This window comes from Hyla sarda, chromosome 8, assembly GCF_029499605.1.
Source record: "Hyla sarda isolate aHylSar1 chromosome 8, aHylSar1.hap1, whole genome shotgun sequence".
Classification (NCBI taxonomy): Eukaryota; Metazoa; Chordata; class Amphibia; order Anura; family Hylidae; genus Hyla; species Hyla sarda.
In genome coordinates this window covers 126,346,125-126,360,619 of record NC_079196.1, presented here as the reverse complement: position 1 = coordinate 126,360,619, position 14,495 = coordinate 126,346,125, and the positions used below count along the sequence as shown (strand labels likewise).

Here is a 14,495-nt window from a genome sequence, read left to right as displayed (position 1 = left end):
ATATCTTTTGTTACTATATTTTGTTTGGAATGGTAATTATAAAACATTAATAATGTTCTCTCTGTTAATATTGTATGAAAGTGTGCTTGCTTAGCATAAACATTTCTTATTCTTGGTATTATTTTCTAGGGTTCTCGTGGACCAATGGGTCCCTCTGGAAGAGCTGGAAAACGTGGCTTGCCGGTATGTTAATCCACATTAAGCAGGCTTCATTTTAAGTATATAAATAAAGAATATTAAGAAAAAAGGAAGAAAAATTGAAAATTATAATACATTTTTTGTGTCTCCTAAAAGGGACCACAAGGACCTCAAGGTGATAAAGGTGACAATGGTGAACGTGGAGAAAGAGGACAAAAGGGACATAGAGGTTTCACTGGTTTGCAAGGGCTACCAGGTCCCCCTGTAAGTATTATTATAAAACAATATATATATATATATATATATATATATATATGTATATATCATTGAACTTTAATATAGCAATCAATATCAGTATTGATATCAAACTGGTATGGGTCTGACTTACAGCCTCCCCCCACAATCAGTTGTTTGGGGGTCCACAGCGTTACAGCCAGATCTGTGTCCCCCTCAGTTTTCACCAGACACTTCGCATTTTTAGAGGTGGCTTTGCCTGGTACCACAGCAGACAACAGCCTAGTCCCATTCATGTGGGCACTCAGTGTAGTGCCATGGCCCATTTCATCAGCTGATCAGTGAGGTACTGCAAGTTGGGTTATCTTAGGAATAGGCCATCAATTTAATTATTAGAGAACCCCTTTGATAAGTGACAAATGTGATGGGAGAAGCATCTGTACTTAAAGACACACGTCTGTAGTTAAAGACACACATTGTACTGATTTAAAGAGGTAGATACCAAATTTACAGACTTATGAAAAAAAAGTTTTGTCAATAATGGGAACAGCTGGTTCTTCTTATTAGATCAGTAGTTCCTATAACTCATGGTCTATCCTAACTTTTATATTTACAGCTGAGTCTGCTACTGCAGCTCAGCCACAAGGCACAGCTAACATATGATGTTACATGCATGTACATATATAAATACAGTATAGCATCAGTGTTATTTTCTGAAAAATCCTTAAGCTTAATAAATGAATGGACTTTCTCTGAAACAGTTCTACTTCTTAGTATACCAAATCAACTTAAAGAAAAATTGAAAGAAAAGTAAAACTGCAATGAGTAGAAAACACATCATAGAAACCTAAAAGAGTTTTGGGGAAACACCAAACTTTAGTATGCACCTCATTGGCATTCAAACCATAAATGAAGCTGTCATATCTTCTAGGCCATGCTCCTGTGCTGTTTTTCTCCTCCTTCTAATGATGACTGATTCCCTGCTCAGCCATTAATAGAACTATGCAGGGGAGCAGGACATCATCAGAAGCTAACAGAACAGGATGGCAGCGTGGACTGGAAGATCTGACAACTGCAGTGCTGGGTAGTGGAGGAGCTAAGTATGTGGCCTCTTATAGTATTATTGCCGGGTTAGACCATAATAAAGTTTTACAATTCCCTGAAAAACTCCTTTAAAAGGGTTTTTCAGGATTTTTTTATTTGACTGTGTTACAGGGGATGTAAATTTATTGTAGTTCATAATATGTAAATAGTAAAAAAAAAATAAAAAAAACCTGCATATATTTACAATTATAGAATTGTTGTATGTTATACTTTATTGTTTCTGATGTATCTGTTTTTATTCTAAAGGGTCCTATCGGTGATCAAGGAGCTACTGGACTTCCTGGACCTTTTGGTCCTAGAGTAAGATTTTCCTATTTATCTGGTCGTTGTTGGGAATTTGCTACTAAAACGTGTTTATTTTGGAATAATTTCAACATTATGCATCTGTTTATGCCTATAGGGACCTCCTGGTCCAGTTGGACCTCCTGGTAGGGAGGGTAGTCAAGGATCTTCTGGACCCATTGGACCTCCTGGTGTTCGAGGTACTGTTGGAGAAGCTGGCCCTGAGGTAATAACCATGATTATTGCTTTTAAAATGAATACATAAGAAAAGCGTATGTAAAAATAATTAAATACATAACAACAATTGCTTTTTATTTAGGGTCCTACTGGTGACCCTGGTCCACCTGGTCCTCCTGGTCCTCCAGGACTTCTCACAGCTGCCCTGGATGATTTAATAGGTGGCTATGATGATACCATGCCAGATCCACTTCCAGAATTTACTGATGATGAAGCTCAAGGGGATGCTAAAAAGAATGATCCAGGGGTTCAAGCAACACTTAAGTCACTTAGTAGCCAAATTGAAACAATGCGTAGTCCTGATGGCTCCAAGAAGAATCCAGCTCGTACATGTGATGATTTAAAACTTTGTCATCCTACAAAGAGAAGTGGTAAGAATCATAATATTAGCTAAATGTTCAGATGGATACATGAATAGTCTTGTTCTGTTGATAGAAAAGCAGGGAAAAGGAAATGGGTCGGAACCCCTTTGCCTAATAAGTTGTATTGCCTACATCAAATAGGTGTACCAGCAATTACAAAAGTAATCTTTTTTAAAGTGGCCCCTGTCGCATTATTCTGCCGCTATAGTCACCAAAATTGAATTGTTGAAAAATATAAACATTGCAATTCATGCCTCTGGGCCTGAATTTACCCAGAATTATTTTGCTCATTTATTAGCGCTCTGCTGTACTTTTTGCAATATCATAAAATAATACACCAGTATTCTAACATATGCTGATTTATTGGTTATGATTATTAAACATATATGGTAACTTATGGCCTTAGGGATGCCGGGTGTACCTGTGCGTCCTGGCTGCCTGGTACTTGGCGCACTAGGACATACATGTACATGCACTTGCATCATAGACCGCAGGTTTGGCTGCTGATAGCAGTAGTGGCGGACATCAGGGATCATGCTAATACCTACTATTAACCCTTCAGATGCCGGGATCAATACTGAATGCAGAAACTGATCAAACTGATTAATACTGAATACAGAGACTGGTCAAACCAACCGCTGTGAAATTATGGGGGTCTGATTATTAACCCCTTAAGGACATGCACCATAAATGTGCAGCGCTGCGGTGAGTAACTTCACACACAGCGCCGTACATTTACGGCACTGCTATGAAGCGAGCGCAGTAGCTTCATGCATGGAGGGTCTCGGTGGCTGTCAGTAGCTGCGGACCTGCTGGTAATGGCGGACATCAGTGATCACGCTGGTGTCCGCCATTAACCCCTCAGATGCCATGATCAATACAGATCATGGCATCTGTGGCAGTGCGGCACTTAAAATGGCTCATTGTAGCGCCTGCGGCACTGCAGTGGGGATCAGATCTGCCAAGATGGTGGACAGAAGTCCCCTCACCTGCCTCCGTCCATCCTCCCGGGGTCTTCTGCTCTGATCTGCCTTCAAGCAGACCAGAGCAGAGCATCGACGATAATACTTATCAGTGCTATGTCTATGCATAACAGTCTTAGCAATCTGAAGATTGCTATAAATAGTCCCTATTGGGACTAACAAAGTGTACAATAAATGTAAAAAAAGTGAAAATAATGTGAAAAAGCCCCTTCCCCAATAAAGATTTAAATCACCCATTTCCCCATTTTAGTAAAGAAAAAGCGTACAAAACTATAAATAAAAAACATATTTGGTTTCTCCGCATGTGTAAATGTCCATACTATAAAAATACAATGTTACTCATCCTGTACGGTGAACGGCGTAAACGTAAAAAAAAAAAAGTCCAAGATTTCTGCTTTTTGGTCGCATCGCATCGCATATTAATAAAAAGCAATCAAAAAGTCACATATGTGCAAAAGTGGTACTGAAAAAAATACAGATCATGGCAATGTTAGAGGTGGCCAAAATAGGGCGATTTTAACCTCTTCAGGACATAGGGCGTATGGATACGCCCTGCATCCCGAGTCCTTAAGGACCGAGGGCGTATCCATACGCCCGTGGGAATTCCGGCCCCCACCGCTAGCCGGTTGGGGACCGGAGCCAGATGCCTGCTGAAATCGTTCAGCAGGCATCCCGGGATATCGCCCAGGGGGGTCATTATGCCCCCCCATGTCGGCGATCGCCGCAGATCGCTGGACAATTCAGTCCAGCGATCTGCGGCGATTCCGGGTCAATCGGGTTTCCAGTGACCCGATGACCCGGAATTACTGGCTGTTCGGGGCCGTCTCTGACGGACCCAAACAGCCAGAGCCTGCAGGGGTGAGGTGGCACTGGTGCCACCTCACGATCGCCCTGATTCGTCGGCCGGATTACCGGCCGACCAATCAGGGCGCCTGCTGCGGGTGTCACTCCCGCACCCGCTCCGCCCCTCTTCCGGAGGACGTGAGCGGGTGCGGGAAGACGACCCCGGGTGCTGGGGACTCCGATCCCCGGCTGGGATCGGGGCCCCAGGAGCAGCGGTGGCGGTGGGACTGACCTCATGCGGCTGGATCGTTGGAGGTGAGTGACAGCCTCCTGCTGTTGCTTAGCAACAGCTCCCAGCATGCAAAAAGGGCATGCTGGGAGCTGTAGTTATGCAACAGCAGGAGGCAGACCACCACAACTCCCAGCATTCCCTTATGGGCATGCTGGGACTTATGGTTTTGTAACAGCTGGAGGCACATTTTTTCTATGGAAAAGTGTACATTCAGCTGTTGTATAACTACAACTCCCAGCTTGCACAAACAGCTAAAGTGCATGCTGGGAGTTGTAGTGGTGCATCTGCTGGTTGCATAACTACAACTCCCAGCATGCCCGTTGGCTGTCGGTGACTGCTGAGAGTTGTAGTTTTGCAACAGCTGAAGGCACACTGGTTGTGAAACAGAGTTTTTTTTTTACCTAACTCCAGCTGTTGCAAACTACAACTCTCAGCAGTCACCGTACACCATGCACCGTACATGCTGGGAGTTGTAGTTTTGCAACAGCTGGAGGCACACTGGTTGTGAAACACTGAGTTAGGTCACAAACTCAGTGATACATAACCAGTGTGCCTACAGTTGTTGCAAAACTATAACTCTCAGCAGTCACCGACAGCCAACGGGCATGCTGGGAGTTGTAGTTATGCAACAGCTGGATGTCCCCCCCCCCCAATGTGAACGTACAGGGTACACTCACATGGGCGGAGGATTACAGTAAGTATCTGGCTGCAAGTTTGAGCTGCCGCAAACTTTCTGGTGCAGCTCAAACTGCCAGCGAGAAACTACTGTGAACCCCCGGCCGTGCGACTGTACCCTAAAAACACTACACTACACTACCACAAAAAATTAAATAAAAAGTAAAAAACACTACGTATACACATACCCCTATACAACCCCCCTCCCCTCCACAATAAAAATAAAAAACGTCTGGTACGCCACTGTTTCCAGAACGGAGCCTCCAGCTGTTGCAAAACAACTCCCAGTATTGTCGGACAGCCGTTGACTGTCCAAGCATGCTGGGAATTTTGCAACAGCTGGAGGCACCCTGTTTGGGAATCACTGGCGTAGAATTCCCCTATGTCCACCCCTTTGCAAGCCCCTAATTCAGGCCTCAAATGCGCATGGCGCTCTCACTTTGGAGCCCTGTCGTATTTCAAGGCAACAGTTTAGGGTCACATATGGGGTATCGCCGTACTCGGGAGAAATTGTGTTACAAATTTTGGGGGGTATTTTCTGCTTTTACCCTTTTTAAAAATGTAAAATTTTTGAGAAAACAAGCATTTTAGGTAAAAAATTTTTTTTTTTTTTTTTACATATGCAAAAGTCTGCAAACACATATGCAAACACCTGTGGGGTATAAAGGTTCACATTACCCCTTGTTACGTTCCCCGAGGGGTCTAGTTTCCAAAATGATATGCCATGTGTTTTTTTTTTTTGCTGTCCTGGCACCATAGGGGCTTCCTAAATGCGGCATGCCCCCAGAGAAAAATTTGCTTTCAAAAAGCCAAATGTGACTCCTTCTCTTCCGAGACCTGTAGTGCGCCAGCAGAGCACTTTTCACCCCCATATGGGGTGTTTTCTGAATCAGGAGAAATTGGGCTTCAAATTTTTAGGGGTATTTTCTGCTATTACCCTTTTTAAAAATTACAAATTTTTGGGAAAACAAGCATTTTAGGTAAATTTTTTTTTTTTTTTTACATTTGCAAAAGTCGCGAAACACCTGTGGGGTATTAAGGTTCACTTTATCCCATGTTACATTCCCCGAGGGGTCTAGTTTCCAAAATGGTATGCCATGTGTTTTTTTTTTTTTTTTGCTGTTCTGGCACCATAAGGGTTTCCTAAATGCAACATGCCCCCCAAAAACCATTTCAGAAAAACGTACTCTCCAAAATCCCCTTGTCGCTCCTTCGCTTCTGAGCCCTCTACTGCGCCCGCCGAACACTTTACATAGACATATGAGGTATGTCCTTACTCAAGAGAAATTGGGCTACAAATACAAGTAAACATTTTGTCCTTTTACCCCTTGTAAAAATTCAGAAATTGGGTCTACAAGAACATGTGAGTGTAAAAAAGGAAGATTGTGAATTTTCTCTTTCACTTTTCTGCTATTCGTGTGAAACGCCTAAAGGGTTAAAACACTTACTGAATGTCATTTTGAATACTTTGGGGGGTGCAGTTTTTATAATGGGGTCATTTATGGGGTATTTCTAATATGAAGACCCTTAAAATCCACTTCAAACCTGAACTGGTCCCTGAAAAATACTGAGTTTGAAAATTTTGTGAAAAATCGGAAAATTGCTGCTGACCGTTGAAGCCCTCTGGTGTCTTCCAAAAGTAAAAACTCATCAATTTTATGATGCAAACATAAAGTAGACATATTGTATATGTGAACCAAAAAAAATTTATTCGTAATATCCATTTTCCTTACAAGCAGAAAGCTTGTTAGAAAAATGCAAAATTTTCTAATTTTTCATCAAATTTACGGATTTTTCACCAAGAAAGGATGCAAGTATCGACAAAAATTTACCACTATGTTAAAGTAGAATATGTCACGAAAAAACTGTCTCGGAATCAGAATGATAACTAAAAGCATCCCAGAGTTATTAATGTTTAAAGTGACAGTGGTCAGATGTGCAAAAAACGCTCCGGTCCTTAAGGCCAAAATGGGCTCCGTCCTGAAGGAGTTAAACAAGTTTGAGTTTTTTTAAAAACAGTACAATAATAGAAAAGCATGTAACTATGGGTATAATTTTAAGCATATTGACCCACAGAATAAATAAAACATGTAATTTTTCCATAAAGTGTACAACGTGAAAACGAAACCTCCACAAATTAGCAAAATTGTGATTTTTGTTTAAATTTCCTTACACCCAAAAATATTTTTTGGGGTTTACCATAGGGTAAAATGAGTGATGTCATTACAAAGTACAATTGGTCATGCAAAAAACAAGCATTCATATGGGTCTGTGAATGGAAATATAAAAGAGTTATGGATTTTAGAAGGATAAGGAGGAAAAAAATGAAAACACAAAAATAAAATTGACTGTGTCCTTAAAGGGGTACTCCGCCCCTAGACATCTTATCCCCTATCCAAAGGATAGGGAATAAGATGTCAGATCGCCGGGGTACCGCTGCTGGGGACCCCGGGGATCGCTGCTGCAGCACCCCGCTATCATTACTGCGCAGAGCGAGATCGCTCTGCACGTAATGACGGGCGATACAGGGGCCGGAGCATCGTTACGTCACGGCTCCGCCCCCGTGACATCACACCCCCTGCCATAGACTTGCATTAAGGGGACGAGCCGTGATGTCATGAGGGGCGGAGCCATGACGTCACGCTGCTTCGGCTCCTGTATAGCCCGTCATTACGCACAGAGCGAACTCGCTCTGTGCAGTAATGATGGTGGGGTGCCGCAGCGGCGATCCCCGGGGTCCCCAGCAGCGGGACCGCGGCGATCTAACATCTTATCCCCTATCCTTTGGATAGGGGATAAGATGCCAGGGGCGGAGTACCCCTTTAAGGTTAAAATGGTCTGTGTTCTTAAGGGGTTAAACATGGCCACCGTAGCTCCAATAACCTGCTCCTGGTCGTCTGCTGCGATCCTCTTCTCTGGTCTGCCCTCTAGCAGACTAGCGAAGTAGATCACAGATAGCATAGCACTGATCAGTATTAGTAATCTAAAGATTGCAATAAATAATTTGTGTCAATCAGCCCAGATGCCAATAGAAGACAGCATAGGGGAGGGCAGTTTTACACAGCCGTAAGGGCCCACATGCTGCTCCCTGCAGTCTGTCTGAGCATAGAGAGAGAGGGACAGACAGGCAGACAGAGAGAAATATATAGGGAAAGAGATAGGACAGAGATAGGGAACAGAGAATAACAGACAGTGGCACACACACTGGCCCAGATTTATCAAACTGTATTATAGAAAAAGTGGAGTGATTTTCCCACAGCAAACAATCACAGCTCAGGTTTCACTTTACCAGAGCTTGTTAGCTGAGCTGTGATTGGTTGCTGTGGGAAAATCACACCACTTTTTCTATAATACAGTTTGATAAATCTGGGCCAGTGTGTGTGTGTGTGTCTGTGTGTGTAAGAACAGGAGCCACAATTCTCATCCAGGAGCCAGATATCCATTCCTGATCTGTAACATGCGCAGTGCACAAATACTATAGGGCAGCATGCCTTTTTAAAGGCTGATACAAAAGACAATACACAACAAGCAATGAACTGAGCAAAGTTGTGCTGCGTCAGACCTGTATATCCATATGCAAAGTGCCCTAAACACAGCATAGAGCATTACTCTGCAAACATCGTTTACAAATGTCAGTTTGGGACATACTAGTGCCTTACAAGGGGTGCATTTACACTGATCAGCCCTGTTAATAGTTTATTTGTGAATATTATATTGGTTTCAGAAACCCCTGCTTACATCTATCTATTTGGGACATAGCAGCACCTTAACAAGGGGCTGCATTCGCAGGAATTAGCCCTGTTAAAGGGGTATTCCAGGAATTTTCCTTTTATTTGACTATGCTACAGGGGCTGTAAAGTTAGTGTAGTTCATAATAAAGTGTCTGTACCTGTGTGCAATGTGCGTCTCACAATTCTTCTGTGAATTTCACCCCAATATTTATTTTTAACTGCATACAAAACTGCTCAGATAACGTAGTAACATAGTTTGTAAGGTTGAAAAAAGACAAGAGTCCATCAAGTTCAACCTAAAATCCTAGTGTGTTGATCCAAAGGAAGGATAAAAAAAAAACATGAGGCTGATGCCAATTGCCCCAATATGGCGATCAGAATAAATCACTGGATCAACGTTCCATCCCCATAAATCTACTATCCATAACCTGTAATGTTATTACTCTCTAGAAAAACATCCAGCCCCCCTTGAACTTGTTTATTGAGTCAGACATCACAACATCATGCAGCAGAGAGTTCCATAGTCTAACTGCTCTTACTGTAAATAATCTCCATCTGTGATAATGGTGAAACTTTCTTTCCACTAGATGTAGAGGATGCCCCCTTGTAATGGTTACCGGCCTAGGAATAAAAAGATCACTAGAAAGATCTCTGTACTGTTTATTCATATATTTGTACAATGGGGGAGATTTATCATTAGGTGTCTATTGTAGACACAGATCTACCCTTTTACACTGCTTGTCTAATTTACACTCTTGCTCAAGATTTACTAAAGTTGTGCACTCCTTTGATAATTTTTGTGCAGATTTAGAAACGTCCCCCCCTCGTTCTACCGTGCACTCCTTCTCTACCTCACACTTCACAGAGCTGTACATCACAGAGCTGTGGCATTTTCCCGTGGTACACTGCTCACATAGCTAGAAGTGCTGGAGCAGCAGTGTGTGCAGAACAAAACTCTGCACAATATTAAAATCATAAATCTTTATAAAGTACACAGATTCTGAAAGAATTATGTAACCCAAAAAAAAATATTTAATTTGGCATGAAAAGTATCAACCACATTTTGAAAGAGCTTTGTGCCACGATTTACACTTTTCACGTGTCCATGTATATTGTCTGCTTTACATGATATTTTCGAAGAGGTGAGAGTCCAGTTTACATCAAAAATTTCACACCAGCTTTCTGATAGTGTAGAAATCGCAGAAATGGTTGTAGTTTTATTGTTTTCGTTTTTTTCTCATTTTAGATATGTGAATGGGGAGGACTACGTCAGATTTTGTGGATTGCGATGATGAACAGAATTTTTTAAATGTCAATAAAAGGGTTAACGAGGGCTTTTGGGGGAGTGTTTTTTTAAATAAAACATTTTTTTAATGTGTTGTGTTTTTTATAATTGAATTCTCAGGCTTAGTAGTGGAAGCGGTCTTGTAGCCAGAATCCAGTACTAAACCAGGGCTTAGCGTTAGCCCCAAAATCAGCTAGCGCTAACCCCCAACTATTGCTCCCTGGTAAACACCGCCACAGGGGTGCTGGGAAGAGCCAGTACCAACAGGTCCGGAGCGTCAAAGATGGCGCTCCTGGGCCTAGGCGGTAACAGGCTGGCGTTATTTAGGCTGAGGAGGGCCAGTAACAATGGTCCTGGCCCACCCTGGTAACATCAGGCTGTTGCTGCTTGGTTGGTATCTGGCTGATAATGAAAAAATGGGGGAACCACACAGTTTTTTTCTATTTATTTATTTAAAATAATAAAAAAAAACGCATAGGGTTCTCCCTATTTTCAGTATCAGCCAGTTACCAACCAAGCAGCAACAGCCTTACGTTATCAGAGTGTGCGAGGACCATTGTTACTGGCCCCTCCCAGCCTGAATAACGCCGGCCTGTTACCGCCTAGGCCCAGGAGCGCAATTTTTGATGCTCTGGGCCTGTTGGTACCGGCTCTTCCCGACACCCCTGTGGCGGTGGGTACCGGGGTAATAATTAGAGGTTAGCGTTAGCTGATTTTGTGGCTAACGCTTAGCCCCGGCATAGTAATGGATTTCATTTATAAGATGGTTTCCACTACTAAGCCTGAAAATTCAATTATAAAAAAAAAAAACACAATGAAAAAAATGTTTTTATTTAAAAAAAACACTCCCCCACAGCCCTCATTAACCATTTTATTGAAATAAAAAAAAACGCTGGTTATCTTTGCAGTCCACCGAATTTGACGTAGTCCTCTGCATTCAGGTATCTGAAATGAGAAGAAAAGAAAAACAAAAAATAGAGTACATAATGCAGCGTGTTCATAAACAGGGATCCTCCAATTGTTGCTAAACTACATCTCCCATCATGAGGGCTGTAGTGAAGCAACAGCTGGAGTCTCCATGTTTGGGAACACACTGCCAGAAAGGGTCTGTTCCCATTATGCAAAACGCATAGTGTGAACAGAGTCAGGCCTGGACTGTGTAGCTTGTCCCTCGATTAGGAATTATGAGAGATGTATACAGGAGCCTGGAGCCGGTGGGCAGCGCAGTGTAGCCTCGTCTGCCGCCGGCTTGTTAACTTAACAAATGCGGATTGCAGCGGGTCTCTGGAGAATGACCTGCTGCGATCTGCACCTCAGCCCCTGGACTATAACTCCCTTCATGGACGGAATCTGTCCATGATGGGAGTAGTAGTCATAAAAGTCCCGCAGCCGGGGATGTGCAAGTGCCATCCCTCAGCGCTTGCGGTACTACAACTACTCCCATCATGGGACAGACGCTGTCCCATGATGGTAGTAGTAGTCCAAGGGCCGAGGGGCAGATCGAACCGGGTCATTCTCCAGAGACCTGCTGCGGTCCGCATTTATTAACTGTAAAAGCCGGCAGAACATGCAGCTACACTACTCTGCCCACCGGCTCCTGTATACTGTATTACATTTCCTAATCCCCGCCCGGGAAATGGGAGCTCTGATTGGTGAAAAGCTATTCACCAATCAGAGCTCCCGTCTCCTGGCGGCGGGGATTATGAATTATGAGAGATGTATATAGGAGCCGGGGGGGGGGAGCACAGTGCAGCCGCATGTTCCGCCGCATGTTCCGCCGCCTTTTACAGTTAATAAATGTGGATTGCAGCGGGTCTCTGGAGAATGACCTGATGCGATCTACACCTCAGCCCCTGGACTATAACTACCATCATGGACGGAGTCTGCTCATGATGGGAATAGTAGTCCTAAAAGTGCTGAAGCAGGGGGATGTGCAAGTGCCATTCCTCAACGCTGCGGTACTACAACTACTGTAGTTGTAGTCCAGGGGCTGAGGGGCAGATCGCACTGGGTCCTTCTCCAGAGACCCTCTGCAATCCGCAATTATTAACTGTAAAAGCTGGCGGAACATGTGGCTCCACTGCGTTGGCCGCCAGCTCCTATATATACCTCTCATCATTCATAATCGCCGACGCCGGGTGACATGGGTACCACATTTGCTAAGCACCCGTCCTGTGGAACAATCCCTGTTATTATAGAATCTTTAAATATAAGGAATGAGGGTCTATCTAGCACAGTACTTAATTCTTGCAAAACCCTGGGATGGATGCCATCTGGGCTTGGTGATTTGTGTGTTTAATGTTACTAAGGCTGCTTTAAGAAGGTGAGATTTTCTGTAGAATTTACTTTGTCCCCTCCCCTGTTATCTGACATTGGATTTTCCTTTGTAAATACAGAAGAGAAGAAGTCATTTAGTAGATCGGTCTTTTCCTCATCCTCCTCCACCATTACATCCTGATTATTTCTTAAGATATTGTCATGTATCAAAAGAGGCATGGACTCAAGGGACAGGGACATAATACTCCCCCTTTATAAATCATTGGTACGGCCTTACCTGGAATATGCTGTTCAGTTTTGGGCACCTGTCCATAAAAGGGACACTGCGGAGTTGGAAAGGGTGCAGAGACGCACGACTAAACTAATATGGGGCATGGAACATCTTAGCTATGAGGAGCGATTAAAGGAGTTACAATTGTTTAGTCTTAAGAAGAGACGTTTAAGGGGGGGGGGATATGATAAACGTATATAAGTATATAAATGGCCCATACAAAAAATATGGAGAAAAACTGTTCCAGGTTAAACCCCCCCAAAGGACGAGGGGGCACTCCCTCCGTCTGGAGAAGAAAAAGTTTAGTCTCAAGGGGCGACACGCCTTCTTTACCGTGAGGACTGTGAATTTATGGAACGGTCTACCTCAGGAACTGGTCACAGCAGGAACAATTAACAGCTTTAAAACAGGATTAGATACATTCCTGGAACAAAATAACATTAATGCTTATGAAGAAATATAAAATCTCATCCCTTCCCCCAATATCGCGCCACACCCCTACCCCTTAATTCCCTGGTTGAACTTGATGGACATATGTCTTTTTTCGACCGTACTAACTATGTAAGAGGCCAACATTTTCAGTTTCAAATTACTTATTATTTATATAGATGAAGAATATTTTTGGGGTTCTTTTTTACTTTCTTTGGCAATTCTTCTCTCTGCTGCAATTTTTGTTAATTTTATTTCTTTTTTGGAGATTTTATTTTTCTCCATATATTTCTACATTCTTTAATGTTTCGTCATTAACTTCTTGTTTTAGAAGTCTAAACACTTTCCTCTTATCGTTTATCACTTTTTTTTTTTACTGTTTTTGTTAGCCAAATAGCTTTTCTCCTATTTGTAGCCCTTTTATTCCCATAGGGTATATGTCGCTCACAATATCTATTTAGGATGTTCTTAAAAGTGTCCCATTTAGCTTGTGTACTTTTATTACTGAGGGCATGGTCCCAATCTATGTCAATGAGGTCCTCTCTTAGTTGTGGAAATTTGGCCTGTCTGAAGTCTAATGTTTTTGTAGCCTCACTAGTAGACATCCTCTTATAGGATAAACAAAAAATTATTTTGTTGTGGTCACTATTACCAAGATGACCCCCAACCTTTACCTCGGATACTTTGTCTAGCCTATTGGTTAGTATAAGTTCAAGAAATGACCCCCCTGTTGTTGGGTCCTGCACTAATTGGGAAAGGTAATTCTCCTTTATTATCGCCAAAAATCTGTTTCCCTTACTGGACCTACAGGTTTCAGCTTCCTAGTCGATGTCAGCAAAGATTAAGTCCCCCATAATAATGACTTCCCCCTTCTTTGCTGCCCCATCTATTTGTCCTATAAGTAGGTCTGCTGTTTCTGTTATACTTGGTGACTCCACATGATCATTTTCCTCACCAATGTCCTCAAGCAGAATGGACCCAAGAAAGGATTTGACTTATTAGCAAACCCATCTCTGTTTCTTACTTGCACGGTCATTCCTAAACAAAATGTATCCCTTTACATTAATCGCCCAGTCATAGCTCGCATCCAGTCATGTCTCACATATCCCCACTATGTCATAGTCTACCTCCAACATTAAAGGGGTATTCCAGGCCAAAACTTTTTTTTATATATCAACTGGCTCTGGAAAGTTAAACAGATTTGTGAATTACTTCTATAAAAAATCTTAATCCTTCCAATAGTTATTAGCTTCTGAAGTTGAGTTGTTGTTTTCTGTCTATCTGCTTTCTGATGACTCACGTCCCAGGAGCTGTGCAGCTCCTATGGGGATATTTTCCCATCATGCACAGCTCCTGGGACGTGACATCATCATTGAGCAGTTAGACAGAAAACTTCAGAAGCTAATAACTAT

At 42.6% G+C, this 14,495-nt stretch overlaps 1 protein-coding gene across 1 annotated transcript in view; it reads left to right on the top strand.

Annotated features, from left to right (window-relative positions):
* Positions 1-14,495, top strand: part of COL5A2 (collagen type V alpha 2 chain) — a 186,072-nt gene that overhangs the window by 153,645 nt on the left and 17,932 nt on the right. Inside the window, exons 47-51 of the mRNA XM_056534314.1 lie at positions 130-183; positions 295-402; positions 1,723-1,776; positions 1,877-1,984; positions 2,078-2,366. Of these exons, the coding sequence (XP_056390289.1) occupies positions 130-183; positions 295-402; positions 1,723-1,776; positions 1,877-1,984; positions 2,078-2,366 (613 nt within the window). The remainder of the gene's footprint in view (positions 1-129; positions 184-294; positions 403-1,722; positions 1,777-1,876; positions 1,985-2,077; positions 2,367-14,495) is intronic.